Source organism: Cyprinus carpio, chromosome A21, assembly GCF_018340385.1.
Source record: "Cyprinus carpio isolate SPL01 chromosome A21, ASM1834038v1, whole genome shotgun sequence".
Lineage (NCBI taxonomy): Eukaryota > Metazoa > Chordata > Actinopteri > Cypriniformes > Cyprinidae > Cyprinus > Cyprinus carpio.
The window spans coordinates 14,822,681-14,840,332 of NC_056592.1; the positions used below are offsets into that span (position 1 = coordinate 14,822,681).

The 17,652-nt window shown below is 39.2% G+C and overlaps 1 protein-coding gene across 1 annotated transcript; it reads left to right on the forward strand.

Annotated features, from left to right (window-relative positions):
- Positions 1-487: 487 nt before the first annotated feature.
- On the forward strand, positions 488-9,052 carry slc23a1 (solute carrier family 23 member 1). The gene is made up of 14 exons (XM_042711008.1): positions 488-1,310; positions 3,262-3,432; positions 3,534-3,691; positions 3,775-3,863; positions 4,759-4,826; positions 4,910-5,091; positions 5,180-5,300; positions 5,544-5,700; positions 5,850-5,997; positions 6,825-6,930; positions 7,033-7,162; positions 7,793-7,936; positions 8,044-8,139; positions 8,267-9,052. Exons 1-14 carry the CDS (start codon positions 1,002-1,004, stop codon positions 8,521-8,523), a joined length of 2,136 nt encoding a protein of 711 aa, XP_042566942.1. The 5' UTR covers positions 488-1,001; the 3' UTR covers positions 8,524-9,052.
- Positions 9,053-17,652: the final 8,600 nt, after the last annotated feature.

Sequence of the window (17,652 nt, forward strand, 5' to 3'; positions counted from 1 at the left end):
TCAGGCCCTCTAGACATCCTCTTTCCCCACTCGTCTCGTCTCTGTCTCCTTTCTGGTGTTCTTCTGATCCTGTGCTGGACTCTGAGAAAAATGTGTCGCATAAGCCTGTGGAAACTTGTCTTTCAGGCTACAACTTTGAAACTAGAAAAGAGAATTACCCCAGACTTCTGCTTAAATCTTCTCAAGATATCCCTTCATGCGCTTTTCCTTTGTGCCGGCCTGCGTCTCATTCATTCATGATGCAGATGTGTGTCAGCTTGACATCCTACTTCCTCGGATGATGATGAATTGCATAAATAAAGGAATAGAGAATCTTTCTAAATGTGAAGTTTTGTAATTGATGATGTCATTGTTATGCCACCCAATACTCCTAATGTTGACATGGCCCTATTAACTACTTCATTCTGATCAGTGTATATATATTAAGTGCGGTTATATGCACTTAAAAGTTCACTTTCAGTCATACTAATTTATTATTACATAGTTCTTTGGATTTATTATCTCAAAACAATATCTTATGTCCATTTGTTATAATTGGGATAATGTAAACCTGACCGTTATTGCAGATATCCTGATCATCCTGTCTAGGTTTATTGGCAAAATATTCGAGGAAGATCAAAAAGATCACTCTGATCCACAGATCCACGCAGATGAAGAGTCTTTAATCCAGTAGTTGCTCTGTAGCGCCCTCTACTGGCCGCAGAAGTGAACCGAGCAACTCCACTTCTCTGTCACATCTAGGTGTGAACCACGTGAAATCACGTGTTCATTACTGCAACGAGGGTGCATCCAAGAGTACAGTGTGGAAAGTTTGCGGTTTCCACTGAGGTCTATCTACCGGGGACTGCAGGAGGGGTTATCTTGCCTAATATTGATGCAGCTATAATATTGCAGTTCCCATTTTTTCGCAATAGACCACACATTTCTTAAGAAGAAGATGAATAGTCTTTAAAAATTTTAGATAACCATTCAAAAGTCTTTGCCCTGAAGAATAACCCCACATGTTCTGTTTTTTAAGGGCCCTGTGGTTATCCAAAAGAGGCGTCCCATTGCTTCATGAACACAGCTCCTGTTTTGTTCACACTGTCGGCCTTTTGATGAGCACAGACAGGAGGAGTAAAGTCCAGAACCAAGGGCAGATTATTAACCTGTCTAATCTGGTCCCCTTCTGTCTCTCGCTCTCCCATAAAACCAGCCTCTGCGTCCAGCCAGGTCTCAGGTCTCACATGGCCTCTGGGAGACAGCAGCACAGAGCCCAACACATCCTTCAAGGGCCAATGAATCAGTCAGAAACTGCAGAGGAGCTCAAGGTAAAATATCTATAAAGCGCAGAGTCATTGTTGTGAATGAAAACACTGATTTGGGTCACACTGCAGATGTTTATCTCAGAGAAAGTAAGAACAGCAAGCATTTGTTGGTTAAATATCACATTGGAACACTGAAGATTTGTAATGACATCTTAAGGAAATCTCAGCTGTTTTCTTTATAACTAAATCTTTACATGGAGGGAAATGTCTTGATATTCTTTTCTTGAGTGTTTACAAATTTAAATCTGAATTCTGGTCATGCAAAGAAAAACATTTAGGTCTTTGTCATGCACAAATGTTCAAATATAAGCTGGAAGTATTGTGCCAGATTACTATTTAGAATAACTGCTAGCTTAGTGGACAAAATACACCAAGAAGTTATTATGAGTAGTAGGTAAATAAAAACAAATACATTCTTGTTAATTATAATTTTGCTCTTTGGCAATATGAGCCAGTGAATGATACTCATTATTTATTTTGCATTGTTATATATTTGTTTACATTTACTCAAAGTACCAAATTGGGATACGCTGCACTTGGATTTAAAAAAAAAAAAGAAAAGAAGCTTAATTAAGAAAAGCTTTAATGCTTTAGGGGAGTTATATGTGATAGAACATATAACAATGAGACATAAGAATGTCAGTTCTGGTCCATTGATTTGATTTTACAAGCCACATTCCTGAAGATCTTATGTTTGTTACTTTTTCTTTATTTTTTATTTTTTACTGTTTCCATCAATTTTGTGTTCGCTACAATTGTTTTCCCTAAAATGTATTTTCTTCAACCACCTTTTAAGTTAACTTTTGCTGTCTTTTGCAGTTAGATACATTATCTGTAGTTAAATATTAAGTCAATTATTAATGCTAAATGAGAGAGCAACTTGCTAACTTTTGAACTCTGCTTCTCTGAAAACTAAAATGATGTCACTTTTTCCTTATGTAATTTTTATTTTATTTTTTATTCAAATTTCACAATTATTTTGATGGGAATATGTAGTGTGTGATAGAATAAATCAAATTCAAGATAAAAAAAATGTTTTATGTAGATGTAATTTATACATATTTTATTCCAATAAAGGTTTTGGTATTAACTGCTTTTTAAATTATTTTATTTATTTTTACATTTTTATTAATGTAATACACACACACACAACTTTGGTTATCTTTAATGCTCATTCTCAAGCTTTGTTGTCGGTAAGCATGCATTGATACAGTGTGTGCTATATTTGTTTGGAATAGCATCTGCATAATGTTGTTTATAATGACAACCTTACACAGTCTGGCTGCTTAATGATGAATTGTGATGTTCATGTTTTTACCCATGTTATCTCTTTTTTGAAATGGGTTTAACACTTTATTGCACACTTAACTTGTCACGCGTATCAAGGAAATGTCTACGCTGCAAAAAATTGTGTTAAACTAGTACGTCAAGTCGACCCTGTTCTTTTCCTGAGTCACAGCCTAACTTAACTTACTTTCAATCATTCTGAGCATTAGAGAGTTTTCTTAGAAGAAAGAAAAAGAAAAAATTACATAAGTTATTTGAATAATGGAGGCTGCTCATACTCAGTATCCTGAATATATATATATATATATATATATATATATATATATATATAGAAATATATATATAGAAATATATATATATATATATATATATATATATATATATATATATAGCTATATATATATTTCTATATAGTGTAGTATTTATTCATATTTTAAAGTAGCTTTTATTTTCATAATTTTAGTTTTCATTTTGTGCTGTTTGTGTGTGTTTAAAGCTTCTCTTTAACTTGAATTTATTTTTATTTCTATTTTGTATTACAATATATGTTTTATTGGACTTCATCAACAGATGTGCACACACACATGAACCGTGTGTTTGTGTGTGTGCACGCACGTGTATGTGTTTATTCTCTATTATACTCTATCTTTTTAATATTGCCCATTAGCTCCCACCTTCAGATAGAGCTGTGCCAGCAGATGGTACAGAGGTACAAGAGATGCCTGCTGACATTGCCAAGACGTCTGATGGGAGTCAGAATCAGCCTGCAGGATTTGATATGATCTACAGGATCGAGGACGTCCCGCCTTGGTATCTGTGTGTGCTGCTGGGACTGCAGGTACACTTACATTCTCATACTCTCCCACAGTCTGACTCACCTAACGTTCCCATCCCTTCTAACCCTTCCTTTATCTGTATGTCCTGCCTCTGGATCCCCAGCACTACCTAACATGCTTCAGTGGAACTATTGCTGTACCATTCCTATTGGCTGAAGCCATGTGTGTGGGGCAGGACCAGTACACTGTCAGCCAGTTAGTGGGCACCATCTTCACCTGTGTGGGGATCACTACGCTCATACAGACTACATTTGGTGTCAGGTGAGTTATTCAATGTGGGCTTTAGAATAGAAATATGTGATTAGTAGTCACAATATAATTTTTTTTTTCTATGCCATATTCAGGTTGCCTTTGTTCCAGGCAAGTGCTTTTGCCTTTCTCATACCTGCTCAGGCAATTCTGAGGCTGGACAAATGGAAATGTCCCCCTGAAGGTACAAACAGTGTTACACAATGTGTGAGTTTTACAGTGACTATCAGTGGGGGAAGCTTTCTGTATTGCATAATTGCACAAACTAATTTTTTTTTTTTTTTTTTTTGTCTGATACTGTTTCTATGGTTAACTCCTCAGAGGCTATACTACTCAAATTTCTAATCTTAATTCTTTACTTAAAGATAAAGGTCACCCAAAAAATTCAAATTCAGTCATTATTTACTCTTGTGTTCTGCTGAACACAAAAGATGTTTTGAAGAATGTTGATACCAAACCAAACCATAGACTTCCATAGTTTTTTTTTTAATCATTCTGTAGAAGTCAATGGCTACCGTTAACTGTTTGATGACAGAATATATATATATGTTTCTTAATTGAAAGTACCATTGTTAAAATTGTAGGTTAGGATGTTTCTGTAATACAGTCCCCGGTCAGCATATAAAAAAAAGAAGTAGAAGAAATGAATGGTTTTCAGGAAGAATGCATTCAATTGATCAAACGTGATATTAAAGACATGTAGTATGTTACTACAGATTTCTATTTAAATAAATGCTGTTCTTTCCATTCATCAAATAATCCTGAAAAAATGTAGCACGGTTTCCACAACAACAACAACAAAAAAAAGTGGAAAAGACTGCACGTCTCGTGACATGTTTTTAAAAGCTGAACTGCTTTTAACTTAACATGGTGTCTTAAAAATATAGCACTCTCCTTGAAAAGCAACAAGCATCATATTTACGTACACACTTTTTTTTTTTTTCAAATGCAGCGCAGTTTTGTGTGAATTGTCCCTTCTTCTAGAACGTATTGTTTAGTGAGAATCTGTTTACATTCCATATTGTGCAGATCAAATCTGTTTCTAAGTTAATGCTTAACCTAGTTTTTGGGTTTCACAGAGGAGATTTACGGAGATTGGACTCTTCCTCTCAACACCTCTCATATTTGGCAACCACGGATACGAGAGGTGCGTGGCCAGCGTCTGAACCAGTCATCATTGCCTTAGTAATGTCCTGTCCTGATCTATGCCTGTGTGTGTCAATTCTCTAGATTCAGGGCGCTATCATTATCTCCAGCCTGATTGAGGTGGTCATAGGGTTTGCTGGAATCCCTGGGATCCTGCTTAATTCAATCGGACCCCTGACTGTCACTCCCACAGTGTCCCTTATCGGCCTGTCCGTCTTCCAGACGGCAGGAGACCGCGCAGGCAGCCAGTGGGGCTTGTCCCTGCTGTAAGACCTTGAGCTCTTTAAATGCATTTGGTTTACCTCTATACTAGATGTTTTTGCTTTAATACATCTGTGTGTTTTGTCGTTCCAGGTGCATCTTCCTCATTGTTTTGTTTGCTCAGTATCTAAGAAACTGGGCCTGTCCTTTCCCAAACTACTCCAAACAAAAAGGCTGTCACATCACACATGTGCAGATATTCAAGATGTTTCCGGTATGAACCAACATTCATCAACTAGCTCCATGATAATTATATCATCATGCATTTTGACAATATCTTAAACCATAGGGCTAAGCAATAGATGCAGTATTCATCTCAGTTAATTAAACTCCCTGATAGGCCATTGAATGAAGTTCACATTACCCCATGTGGCACATGTTATCAGTGCATTTACAGATTGAAATGCTCACTTTCAAACATTTTGTCTTTAGTAATCGATTATCCTGATTTCAGTAGATCATCATGGCAATCATGCTGGTATGGCTGGTTTGCTACATTCTCACCCTGACGGATGTGCTGCCGAACGACCCAAATCAATATGGCTACAAGGCTCGCACTGACGCCCGGGGCGATATTATGACCCAGGCACCATGGTTTCGTTTCCCCTATCCATGTAAGGATCTTGCTTGCTGGCTAATATCTAATCTAAGACTATCATTTTTTTTTTCACATTAAAATGATTAGAAGTATGATTTGAGGGAAGGATATTGGTGGGTTAATAGCTCTTTCCAAATCATGTTCATGATTTTGTGTGTGTCACAGGTCAGTGGGGTTTACCCACAGTGACGGTAGCAGGAGTGCTAGGAATGTTTAGTGCCACTCTAGCTGGTATTGTTGAGTCTATCGGAGACTATTACGCCTGTGCTCGTCTCTCTGGAGCTCCACCTCCTCCTGTTCATGCTATCAATAGGTAAGGACCACAACCTGAAGGGTTAAAATCAGACAACACACAGGTGCACAACAGGTTTTTCAGAGTTTTCACAGTTTTATAATGTAGAGGCTTTAGTTAACAAGTGTGATTTGTAAAGCCTGTAGGCTTTACAGGGTTAAAATTAAGTAGCAGCAACAGCTGATGTTGTAAGGTCACGCAGATGTTTGCATCAACACATGACCATCTGTGTTTAGATGTAAACAGTTATTTAGAGAATCTTAGCCAAGAGGAAGTATGATAGATGCTATCTGTCCTAAACAACAGAGCAACTAACCAAAGTAAACCGTTGAGGTGCAGTTAGATTTCTGAGAAACACTATTGGTATTTGAAATCACCAAAACAAACACGCCCCTACCCAAAAGGATACCAAATTCACGAACATGCTATGCAACACAGGCAACTCCCCCATCATGAAGTGTTTTTGGTGCTCAGTCTGATCTACTTTCAACACCATTTCTCAGAAATTGCTTACTGCACTTTTAAAGATTGTGGTATTCCTGGCTGTGTGTAGCACCTACAGCTCTGCATATTCTTTTTGAAGGCTCTCAACATTGTGACTGCAGATTGCTTTTAACAATGTCTCTGATTATTTCGGTCTGATTTTGAGTTGCAGCACCTCATCACAGCTCAGATTGTTTTGGTATCATGTCACAACTAATTACACAGCACCCGTCAGCAAACTCAACACAGCTTTTACATAGAAGTGTTAAAACTTGAAATGTCTTTTTTATTCTTAATGTCAGAGAGAGAGGGGAAAGTTATGAAAAACTTAAATCAGGTAGAAATCAATCTGTTTTCTTTCCTAGGGGGATCTTTACAGAGGGAGTGTGCTGCATCATAGCGGGGCTGCTGGGTACAGGAAATGGATCGACCTCTTCCAGTCCTAACATAGGGGTGCTTGGCATCACCAAGGTGAGGTAGAGGGAGCTGGTAATGAGTGCTGTTAATTTTTAGAATTTGTTTTGTGTTGAATGACATGCAGTGGTTTCCCTGGTGTCTTGATTTCTCCTACAGGTGGGAAGTAGGAGGGTGATACAGTATGGAGCAGGCATAATGCTTTTATTGGGAACTATTGGGAAGTTCACAGCCCTGTTTGCCTCCTTACCCGACCCTATCCTCGGAGGGATGTTCTGCACCTTGTTTGGTAACAATCTTGTTGGACCTATTTGTATTTGCAGATTTTTTTGTTCCAGCTTCGCTCACATGGTGTCAGTAAAGAGTCCAGAAACTCTGTAGTAACTGCAGATTTGCTCCACCCAAGTCAACTTCTTGCCATGAATGAATTAAACAAAACAAACAAAAAACTATAACACTATAATCAAGCCAACAATTCTCACTATTAACTAGTTGCTTATTAGCATGCCTATTATTAACATATAATGGCTGTTTATTACTTATACTATTTATTACTTATAAAGTACATATTATGAATGACCATATTCTACATCCCTACACCCCAAAAACAACAAGAAATTATTATTATCAATGATTTCTAAAGGCTCACGTGACACTCGGGTAGGCTAATGGCTGCTGAAAATTCAGCTTTGCCATAACAGGAATTAATAACATTTTTAAAAAAATATTTTAAAGGAGAAAACAGTTATTTTAAATGTGAATAATGTTTCACAACATTCCAGTTTTCACATTCTTGAGGAAATAAGTGCAGACTTGATGAGCAAGAGAAATAATCTTCCAAAAATCTTCCAGCCCCACACTTTGGAATGGTACTGTATATGTATTTTGTAAAGTTTAAACTTGTGTGTGTGTTACACAGGTATGATTACAGCTGTTGGACTGTCAAACCTACAGAGTGTGGATCTGAACTCGTCCAGAAATCTTTTCGTTCTGGGTTTTTCCATGTTTTTTGGCCTCATGTTGCCTAATTACCTGGACACTCATCCAGACAGCATTAAAACAGGTTGATATGCCACACAGTGTTTTCTGATATATTTTGTTTTGCAGTACAAAGCAGTAGCTGTTGTCACCTATTACTGTGAATACACACGTTTCAATTGATTTTAACAGGTGTAGCAGAACTGGACCAAATCATCACAGTGCTCCTGACAACAGAGATGTTTGTAGGGGGATTCATAGCATTTGTACTTGATAACACAATCCCAGGTATGTGACAGAGCTACTGAGGCAATACAGAGTCATTGGATAAACAGACAACAAAAGCAGTGTGAAGATACAAACAGGCTGTTGCACATGTTTTTCTACATTCAGCTTTTCTGCATTTTGTGTGCAGGCACCAGAAAAGAGCGAGGTCTGGTTGAATGGGCAGCTGATAATTATTCAGGAGCAGGAACAGTAAAAACAGACACATATGACTTTCCAATTGGTATGGGTCTGGTCCGGAAGCTAAGCTGTCTGCACTACCTACCAATCTGTCCCACTTTCCGGGGCTTCAAGCCATCATGTCGCAAATATGAGGAGGACGAGGACATAAAAATAAAGGAAGGTGTGATCGATGCTCCAGCTGAAATAGTCTGCACCAAAATTTAGCCCTAGTTTTTATTTGACTTGGTTTAATAGAGTGTATGTTGTTTGGGTGAAGCTGAACATTTTCACAGCCGAGCACCAATTTTGCTGTCAAATATTTTGACTTGTTTGTTCAGTTTTGCATCTAAAACAGACAAGAAAAATGCACCATTAGAGAATGGGTGTATATGTTTAAAGGAAAACTTGAATGAACAGTTTGAGAACAAAGGGTCTCTGTTCTTTTAACATCAAATCAAATGTAAGATTTGATTTGATTATTAAGCATTATGTGTTTTATTGAAATTACTTCAAAATAAAATGAAGGTCAGGTTTTTTTTTTATTTTTTATTACTTCTTGATTGTGTACAAAATATGCAAGTGATTAACACTAAACAAAATGTGTTCAGAAATGTTTAGCTTCAGAAAACAGTGAAAAATTACATATTTAAAATACACAGAAACCATAATTTATATACATATTATTGTAAATAATAATGTTTATAAATACTAAAACTGTACTATATATTCCATAAGAGCCAAAGAACAAAAGACCATGTGGACATTCAGTTTGCTAAAGTTATTTTGTATTAAAATATAACCTCAATGTCTTTCTGTCTGTCTAAAACATTTTTTGTCTGTGCACATTACAAAAAGGTTAGAAAAACATCATGTATTATGAACTAACAATTAACATTTTTTGCAGCATTTATTAACCTAGGTTCATTTTATTTAGAATTTAATTATTTCTAATATTTATTAGAATTGTTCATTGTTAATTCATGTTACAAATTTTACTTTATACATCTTAAATATTAAAGTGTTAAAAATGTATGGGTATATGTAAAAATTAATATTAACCAAGTTTAGTAAATGCTGTAAAAGTACTGTTCATTGTCAGATTATGATAACTAAATAATTTTAACCAATAAATCCTTATTGTAAAGGATTACCAATTCATTCTTCATGACATTTATAACAACAAACAGTAATGCGGAAATAAACATGGGAACTAAAACATTATGTAGTGGATCTGATTCCATACAGCCCAGAGGCTCTGATTTATTGCAGTGTTTGGTCTAAAAAAAATTTTTTTCAGAAGGTTCGGCCCTGTTTAATCTTCTTTATTGATTTTTAGGGAAATATCTATGTATTCTCATCCATCCTCTCACTGTGTTCACATCTGACACCAGAACATTCGGTCATGCGCCAATAGTATCAGTTATATATAGTCAATAAGCCATCCTGAATCTCAGATAACGGCTCTGTGGATTAAAGCAAAGGTCTCTAATAAACAAGTGTCAGGTGTCAGTAGGAGAACATTGAACTCATTTTGGGGCAAATTGATTTTGAAACCAGTTCACATCAAAAATTTTGGTCACGCTTTATTTTAAAGTCAAATTCTCATTATAAACTAACAATTAACTATGACTTTGGCCTCATTTTGCTGCTTATTAATAATACTAATAATCAGGAAGGTAAGGTTGTTGTTAAATTTAGGTATGGGGTAGCATTAAGGGATCATATGGTCATGCAGAGTTAAGCATTAATATATGCTTATAAACAGCCAATATGCTAGTAATATGCTTGCTAGTTAATAGTGAGAATTGGTCCTTAAATAAAGTGTTACCAATTTTTAAAAGATACAGTATAAGACACTAAAATTATGTTTAAGTTTACAAATGTAAAAAAATAAAGTGTTCTCATGAAGTGCTTAACTAAGCCATGGTTTACATGAAGCAGAGCCATGGTTTTGCTCAAACTGCCATTTAGTAAATATAAATACAATTTATAATAACAAATTCATGACCTTTGTCATTCCTTCTAAACAAGCTCAAGACACTCCAGTCCCTTGGTGAGTCTCAATTGCCCATACCAGTGGTGATTTGAGCCCCTCTCCCTTCAAAGCCCCTGCTCTGTTTATGTAGCCTGAATGTGTGAATGCATATGCATCTTACAACATTTCAACAGATATAATCAGTCTCACCCATGTCAATTGCCAAGTCCAGAGGTAGCCTTTACGAAGCAAGGAGTGTTGAATGCAGTGCTAACTGAATACACTTTCAGATTTGATGCCTTAAGGCAAGGGCAGCAGATGGTCAACATGTTTCACTCATCCAGAAACTTATAAACAGCTCCCTTCCAGCACTTAATAGGCACTGGGTAATCTGATCCTTGGGCATGACTTATTGTCTTTTACAGTCTATAGCAGAGGTTCTCAATTCCAGTCCTTGCATCCCCCTGCTGTGCACATTTGGTATGTTTCTCTTATTCTTCAGACGTTTGTTCTATTCGAATGTAAGTGCCCTGCAAAGTGGACATCACAGGATATTCCGCCAAGATTCCAGTTCGGAGCGAACGTATATGTTCCATTCAAAGTGCATTGAAGTGTGCGAGATGTGTATTTAAATTGTATTTATTTACAGAGGTATATGATGTCACACTTGTCCTTGTGTAAAGACGTTGCGCAGTGTAAATCCGTGAATGAATGTTCCGAAGTGAGGTAAACTTCAAAATATCTCCCCTGCTCAGGGAGTAGGGAGCAATGAACACTGTGTAGGGACCATGTCAATGGGAACACAGTTCATGCACGGAGCTCACTTCTAATGAGCTGGTTATCTGAATCAGGAGTGTTAACAAAGAGAGACATACAAAATATGCAGAGCTGGGCGGCGCAAGGACTGGAATTGAGAACCGCCGGTCTATAGGTCCTGTCAGGTTTCATGGTACTGATGGTGGGAGCACCTGAGGATGAGACTGTACGTAAGGTAAGCACTGTGGGGTATACATGGGTGGGATGTGAAGAGAGGCAAACGGTATGTGTGGGCACGGTGTGGGCAAAACAGCACTGGGAAGCATCTGCTGTGGCAGTAGGACCTCAACATACTGGCAAGTTTCTGGGTCAAACAGCATCTTGCACTGTGGCAGCTGAGGCATGACTACATAGAAATAGCAGCCAGTTTCCGGGTCTAGTAACAGTTGGCAGGGGTTTTGTCCTGCTGCTACACTTCCTCCGGCTTCTGGATACAGCACACCTGTAGCCCCAAGCCTGGCTTCTGCACTCATGGGAGCAACAAGGATTGTATTGTGTTGACTTTCTGGAGAAGATATTTTCAGCTCTGCTTCCCCGTTCTGAGTTTGACTGGTTGAGCCATCTGTTGGCTGCACAAACATTTTTCCATCCTCAGAGAGGGATCTCAGTAGGGGGGTATGACTGATTGATGCAGAATGCTGGTTGTAAAAAGGTGTTTGAAACAAGACAGGCCCTTGAACATAACCATGAACAGCTCCAATATGAGGAGAGATTGTCTGGTAGTGGATTGGCGGATTAGGTTTGTAATAATATGAGGGAACCATGGGTGTTGAAGCAACTGTTAGGACGCAAGCAGACAGAGGCCCCACTGAACTCTGTGACCTGGGAGGAAGGCATGGGGTCTGGAGGCCATCATTGATTATCTTGCCATAGTCCTGTTGCTCAGAAATTGCTGTGGGTGGACAATATTGCAGAGCTACTGGGAAGAGTTTGTCAGAGCTGATGGTCATCTCATGCTCTGCCTTGTTCAAGTCTCCTTTTGTAGGCTTGTCAGTAGAGGCCTCCTCTTTAGCTTGCAGTGCCAGGTCTGTCCTGTTTGTCGGTTTCAAGTTTGTATTGCTGACTACAACATCAGGTTTACTCATGCCAACTTGGCTATCCTGTGTCTCTGAGGGCTTTGACAAGGCACTACTGTTTGCCTTGGTTATACTAATTGGGCTGACCTTTGTAAATCCAACAGTATGACTTTTGCCATTTGATTCCACTGGAGGCATTACCTTAGTCAAACATCCTCTTAGTGCAAACTTAACTCTCCTTACCACCAGTTAAACATCTCGCCTGAATCCCTTCACCATCCTTCACCCAACTCGTCTGTATCCTTTCCCTTTCCTTCACCCATGTTGTTGCATAGATTGTGCATTAATGGCTGAAACAAAGGAGCACTCCCATTTTTTTCATGGGCTGATTCCCCTGTGCCCTTGAAGGACATGTTGTATGTGTTTTTCACCAGGCTTCTCATATCTCTTACTACATGCACAGAGGCCATGGCTTTCAATTTGCCTTGGCTTTGCATATCTAGGATTACAGACTCTCCTGGAGACTTGACTTCCTCTCTGCCACTCTCTTGCTCCTTGCCAACATTGCTCTCATCAGCTTGCAGGATTGTGTTATCCACTGCTTTTGCTTCCAAATCAGAGATTAGGCATGCAATATTAGTAGGACTGAGTGTACCTTCCATAATGCCAGCCTGTTGCTGTTGCTTTTCCAGCACATTGGTAAGGGTCATATTGTGTTGTTTATGGATTCCTTGCCCTGTATGGCATTCTTCAGGTGTGGTTTTCACAGAGGACTGTGTGCTGATGGCTACATTTGTTGCTGCACTCGAATTCCATGCTCTGCTTTTTGCTGAGTCACAGAATAGCTTCACACCAGGGCACAGGTTAGGCAGCCGCAACACCTCCTCTCTTGGACTCAACTTCTCTGCTTTCTCATTCTCTGAAGGGTCCATTATTTCAGTGCAACTGCCTTGAACTTCAGACCTGACAATTGCACTTAAAAGAGGATTGAAGCCATGTTTGCTCAGCAGCTTGGGCTGCGTTTTAAAGTTAACACTGCAATGCTTTTGAACAGGGCTGCACTCTCTCTGGGCCTCCCTCTTAAGAGATGCACTTTGATTTAGTTTGGTAGTTTCAGTGTATATCTCCTTGCCTGACAAATAGATGCATTCCTCGGTGGTAGAAGGCCTGTTGTTCACATTGATAAAAGCAAAAGCTTTATCAGAAACATCCACGGTACGAAGATTCTGTTCATTTTGCATTTTTTTTGATAGGACATTTGTTATGATGCAGGAAGCCATCTGGGTTTTGCAGGATGTTTCATCCAGGGAAAATGACTTCTGAAGCCTTTGCTTTCTCTCAGCCTGTACTGACCTTTGATCAGCCACATGGGACTCCTGGTTAAAAGCTGCAGGGGTGCTATGTTGACGCTGAAATATGTCCCGGGCATGCACAGGTGTGTTTGCAACCTGAAGGATTTGATTGTTATTTTCTCTGGCATGCGCCTCTGCTGTGTCCCGTCTCTTCAGTTGGATTTGTCTTTTGGGCACAGTCTTTAAGCCCCGGTTTACTTCATCTGTAGTTTCCAATGCCACATCAACACACTCAAAGCTGCTGGATTCTGAGCAAGCAGATGTGTTTTGAGTGTTTGAATACATCTGCATTTTAAAAGAGAGAACATCATCTGTCCAGTTGTTGTGGTTTTCCTCAGCAGAGGGCTGACTTGAGGGCCTACAGCTTGAACTGAAAACATGCATGTAGTCAGTTTCAGAACAGGAAGATCTTACCTGGGCCTGGTTAACAAGGCCCCCCACCTTACTACTGGCCTCAGCAAGCTTTGTTCCCATTCTGGTTGATCCTCTGGTATTGTCTGTAGTGTGGCAGGGTTGCCAAGAGCTGCTACACAGCTTGCAGGAGAGTGGTCTGGACTGCCAGGCGCCTTCCCGGCTCTGCTTTTCCAACGTCCGAGTATCAGCGAGTCTCTGTAGCTGGTGTTGGTGCCTGGTTGCGGGGATACGCTCTGAATAACAGTGCGGCGGGATTCTTGACTCCTGCTTGCTGGCTGTGAGTGTTGAGATGCAGTTTGCAGACGCTTTTCTATTTCTAGATCTGACTGACAGCTCAACCTGCTCCTTTCCGCAACTCACCCCTCTACCCTGGCCCTCCCCCTCCTTTTCCGTATGACCCAGAATATGCCCGCCTCTCTCAAGCCTGCATTCAGCCCTGGGTGCACTCAAACGTTCCCTGGGTCTTTGCTTTTGTTTCGCGTGGTCCTCTTTTGGCTCTGTGCCACCATGCTCCTGTTCCCTACCCTTGCTGTATTGATTTCTCCCAGGCGTTATCAAAATAGTGTTTAAAGCGAATATGGGTTCTGGGGAGCTGTGCTCCTCAGCGGTTCTAATGTTAGTATGAAATACAGTCCTGTTGCCTCCAAAATAATCCCTCGGTTTAACCAATGAATCTTCTCCTGATAAATTAAGCACGTCAGAATTATCCAGCTTTTGCACAGGGTTTCTATAGGCTGCCTTTACAGACTGCAAATCCACATTTGTTGCTGTTGTACCCAACAACAGATGTTTTGATTCACATTCTAAACTCTCAGTTGATGAAGATTTATCCTGTTCACATTGGGACACATCAGGAAGCACTTCTGTACCCTTCTCTTCTTGTGTTTTGTAGTCTTGTGATAGTGTAGTGTCTGTGGTCAAGGATTTTGAAGTGATGCCTTCCATTGTGGTAGCACAATCCAAGAACTCAAATGTGCCACCTTCAGCAGGACGCTCTGTAGAGAGAGTGTGTGTTTGGTCCCCAAAGCTTCACAGAGAACAAAGAGCAGTGTAGTATGAACTTGCTGAGTCATCAGTGATATCATCAGTCTGCTCTAGGTCACTTTCCCCTTCATCTCTTTGTTGGAGAGACAGACTGTTTTTTTCTTTGATAGATGCTGATGATTTAGACATTTCTCTTTAAAATTTCACTTCAAAACTGTCCTTCTGTGTTGCTTGAAAACTTTCTGTTGCAGTAATACTGGACATTTTACACACTAGTGTGGGGTGGATGTGCAGGTCAGACCTATATTGGAAGTGCAGAAATGTTTATGGTTAAGGAAAATTAGATGTAAGATGAAACAGATTAATTTTGCATTGTGTTTGACTTAACAGTGTTTGTCAAAGCAAATATGTATTCTAGAGAGGCAGCTGCAGATCTTGTGCTTGACGCCATCTCAACCCCAATTCAAACAACCCAACCCACCTGAACCAATCCAACTTTATTAAAGAAAATTTAATAAAAAACCAATGAGGTGTTAAATCTGAGTAAGAAATCAAGGGGAAAAAATGTCAAAGAATTGTGTAAACAGACGAGATATCTATAAAAAGAAATGAGTGCCTTCTTAAAAAGTACACTAAGCTAGGGACTGCAGATGAGATGAAGCAGACCTTATTTTTTGGCTGCTGAGGTCTGGATCAGGATATGTGGTCCAGGCCCAGCAGTAGCTAAGGTAGTGGCAGTCAGCTTTGACAGCAGGTGCTGGTCTGGCTGTGCTTGAGCGTTCCCTTTGGAATCTGACTAGCATAGGCAGTGCAGTCACAGGGCCAGCTAAATATAGTTCCCCAGGCCCCATAACACTATCATCAGGGAGATATGGCTGAAGACTTCTGGATACGCTTTGGTAAGTATTGGGCCTTTAAACGGCCACTGCAAATAGAATGGTCTCACTGGGAGGTTATCATTTGATGGTGTAAATTGGTCCTTTTTTAAAGTAGGCATTAAAGGTATCACTATATCTAAATTAACTGAACATTGATCTGAACTTTGTTTGTGTGAAGTTAATTTTGATGTGAAATGTAGTCTGTTTTAGATAGATAACTGGCGACTAAACTATGAGAGGAAGCACTGTTGTTCGAAAGCACACAGTTGTTCGAGAGCAGATGTGCACATCCTCTCAAGTGTATGTTGTGCGTTCCCAGCCAACTCTGGGTCGGGACTTTCACTGAATTGGCCATGACATGCAGGCCATGACAGCTATGGCATTTGACCCACTTGGTCTCGGCTGTGCCTGATGGTTTAATGACATGATATAGTGGGCAGCAAGGATACAAGACTGCTTAATTTCACACCAGCAGTGCTCCAAAAGTTTCTTATCCACATAATAACACATACATCAAACCTGAGGGGACCAGCAACACTGTGGTGTTAAGTTGTGAGAAGTGTGTAGCATTACATGGAGTTACGAGCATTAGCCTATAACATAACTTCCATACTAGCATTTCACCCTGAAAACATGGTTACAGATTCTTGAAACATGGAAACAAGAGGCATAATACATAATAACAGTGAAGATTTCCACATATCTCATTTATATTTACATTTATGCGTTTGGCAGACACTTCTCCAAAGCCTTAAAATCAAGGAACATACAGTAAGTGTCTTGGTTTAATGGTTGTGAGATGGTTAAGTACATCTCTCACAAAAATGTTCCCTAGTAAACCAAATTTAGTTACATACAGTAAATATCAAATTAGCATCCTCTTATAGAGTATACAAATCTTTGTGCCACATTTGTATTTATTATTTTGGATGACACTTTAAAAATGGCATTAATAATCAGATTGGCCACATACTGTAAGTACTTTAAGTATAGCTTAGCTAAACTGCTACTTATAAGAAAACTACATTTTTTGACTCTTTAACTTCATCATATCTTATTATAAGAAACTGGATCCTTTGCACATTGATCAGGCATTGTTGTATTCTATAGTAGGCTACTATTTATTAGATTATACATGAACTTCACCTTATCCTGTACTACAGTTAGGCCTGGTTTCACAGACAGGGTTGAGGTTAAACCAGGATTAGGCCATAGTTTAATTAGGACATTTAAGTATCTTTTATAAACATGCCTTAGAAAGTAACATTACTCGTGTGCATCTTGAGGCAAAACAATGGCACTGACATATTTTAAGATATGTCAGTGCAAGTTTCTTTAATGGGTAAACAGCCCAGGCAATGCATTTTAGTCTGGGACCAGGCTGTGAAACCGGGGTTTAGTTTTAAGTAGTACACAGGGTGTTTAAGAGTGCAGGGTCCACCTGCTGGCCAAATACAGGCAGAACATATCATAAATTGAAATTGGTCACTTTATTTCACAAAACTGGGATTTAGTTTTCAATTTATAAACATTGCTATTGCGTGGGACCCATTCAAACAGCACTATCGTGACAATCACCAATTCTTAATATCATAAATTAATTTCATCAACACCAATTACAATCTCAGTAATCTCACCAAACCATAATCACCACATTTTACCTGTAGATTTAGATGATTGTTTTCTAATAAAACTTACATGCATGCACATTTCAGTCCATTCAGTTGATTTATCAGCGTTTGAAATAAGTTGACGGATTGTTTGAAGCAACGCTCGTGTTAATGTCCGCGCTGCGGACTCCTCCCCGTTTAGAGCGACCTTGCAGCTCCGCACACAACATCCTTCAGAGCTGCTCCTCTCAGGCCGACTACACAGCACACCAAAAAAAACCAAAAAAAAAACTCAAATACACACATTTA

Excerpts from the sequence above, each read along its gene's own strand:
- slc23a1 (XM_042711008.1), top strand. The coding sequence starts at position 1,002 with ATGTTCTGTTTTTTAAGGGCCCTGTGGTTATCCAAAAGAGGCGTCCCA. Across the intron at positions 3,433-3,533 it reads GTGTGCTGCTGGGACTGCAG|CACTACCTAACATGCTTCAG; the intron begins GTACACTTACAT and ends CTGGATCCCCAG. Across the intron at positions 4,827-4,909 it reads GGCAACCACGGATACGAGAG|ATTCAGGGCGCTATCATTAT; the intron begins GTGCGTGGCCAG and ends TCAATTCTCTAG.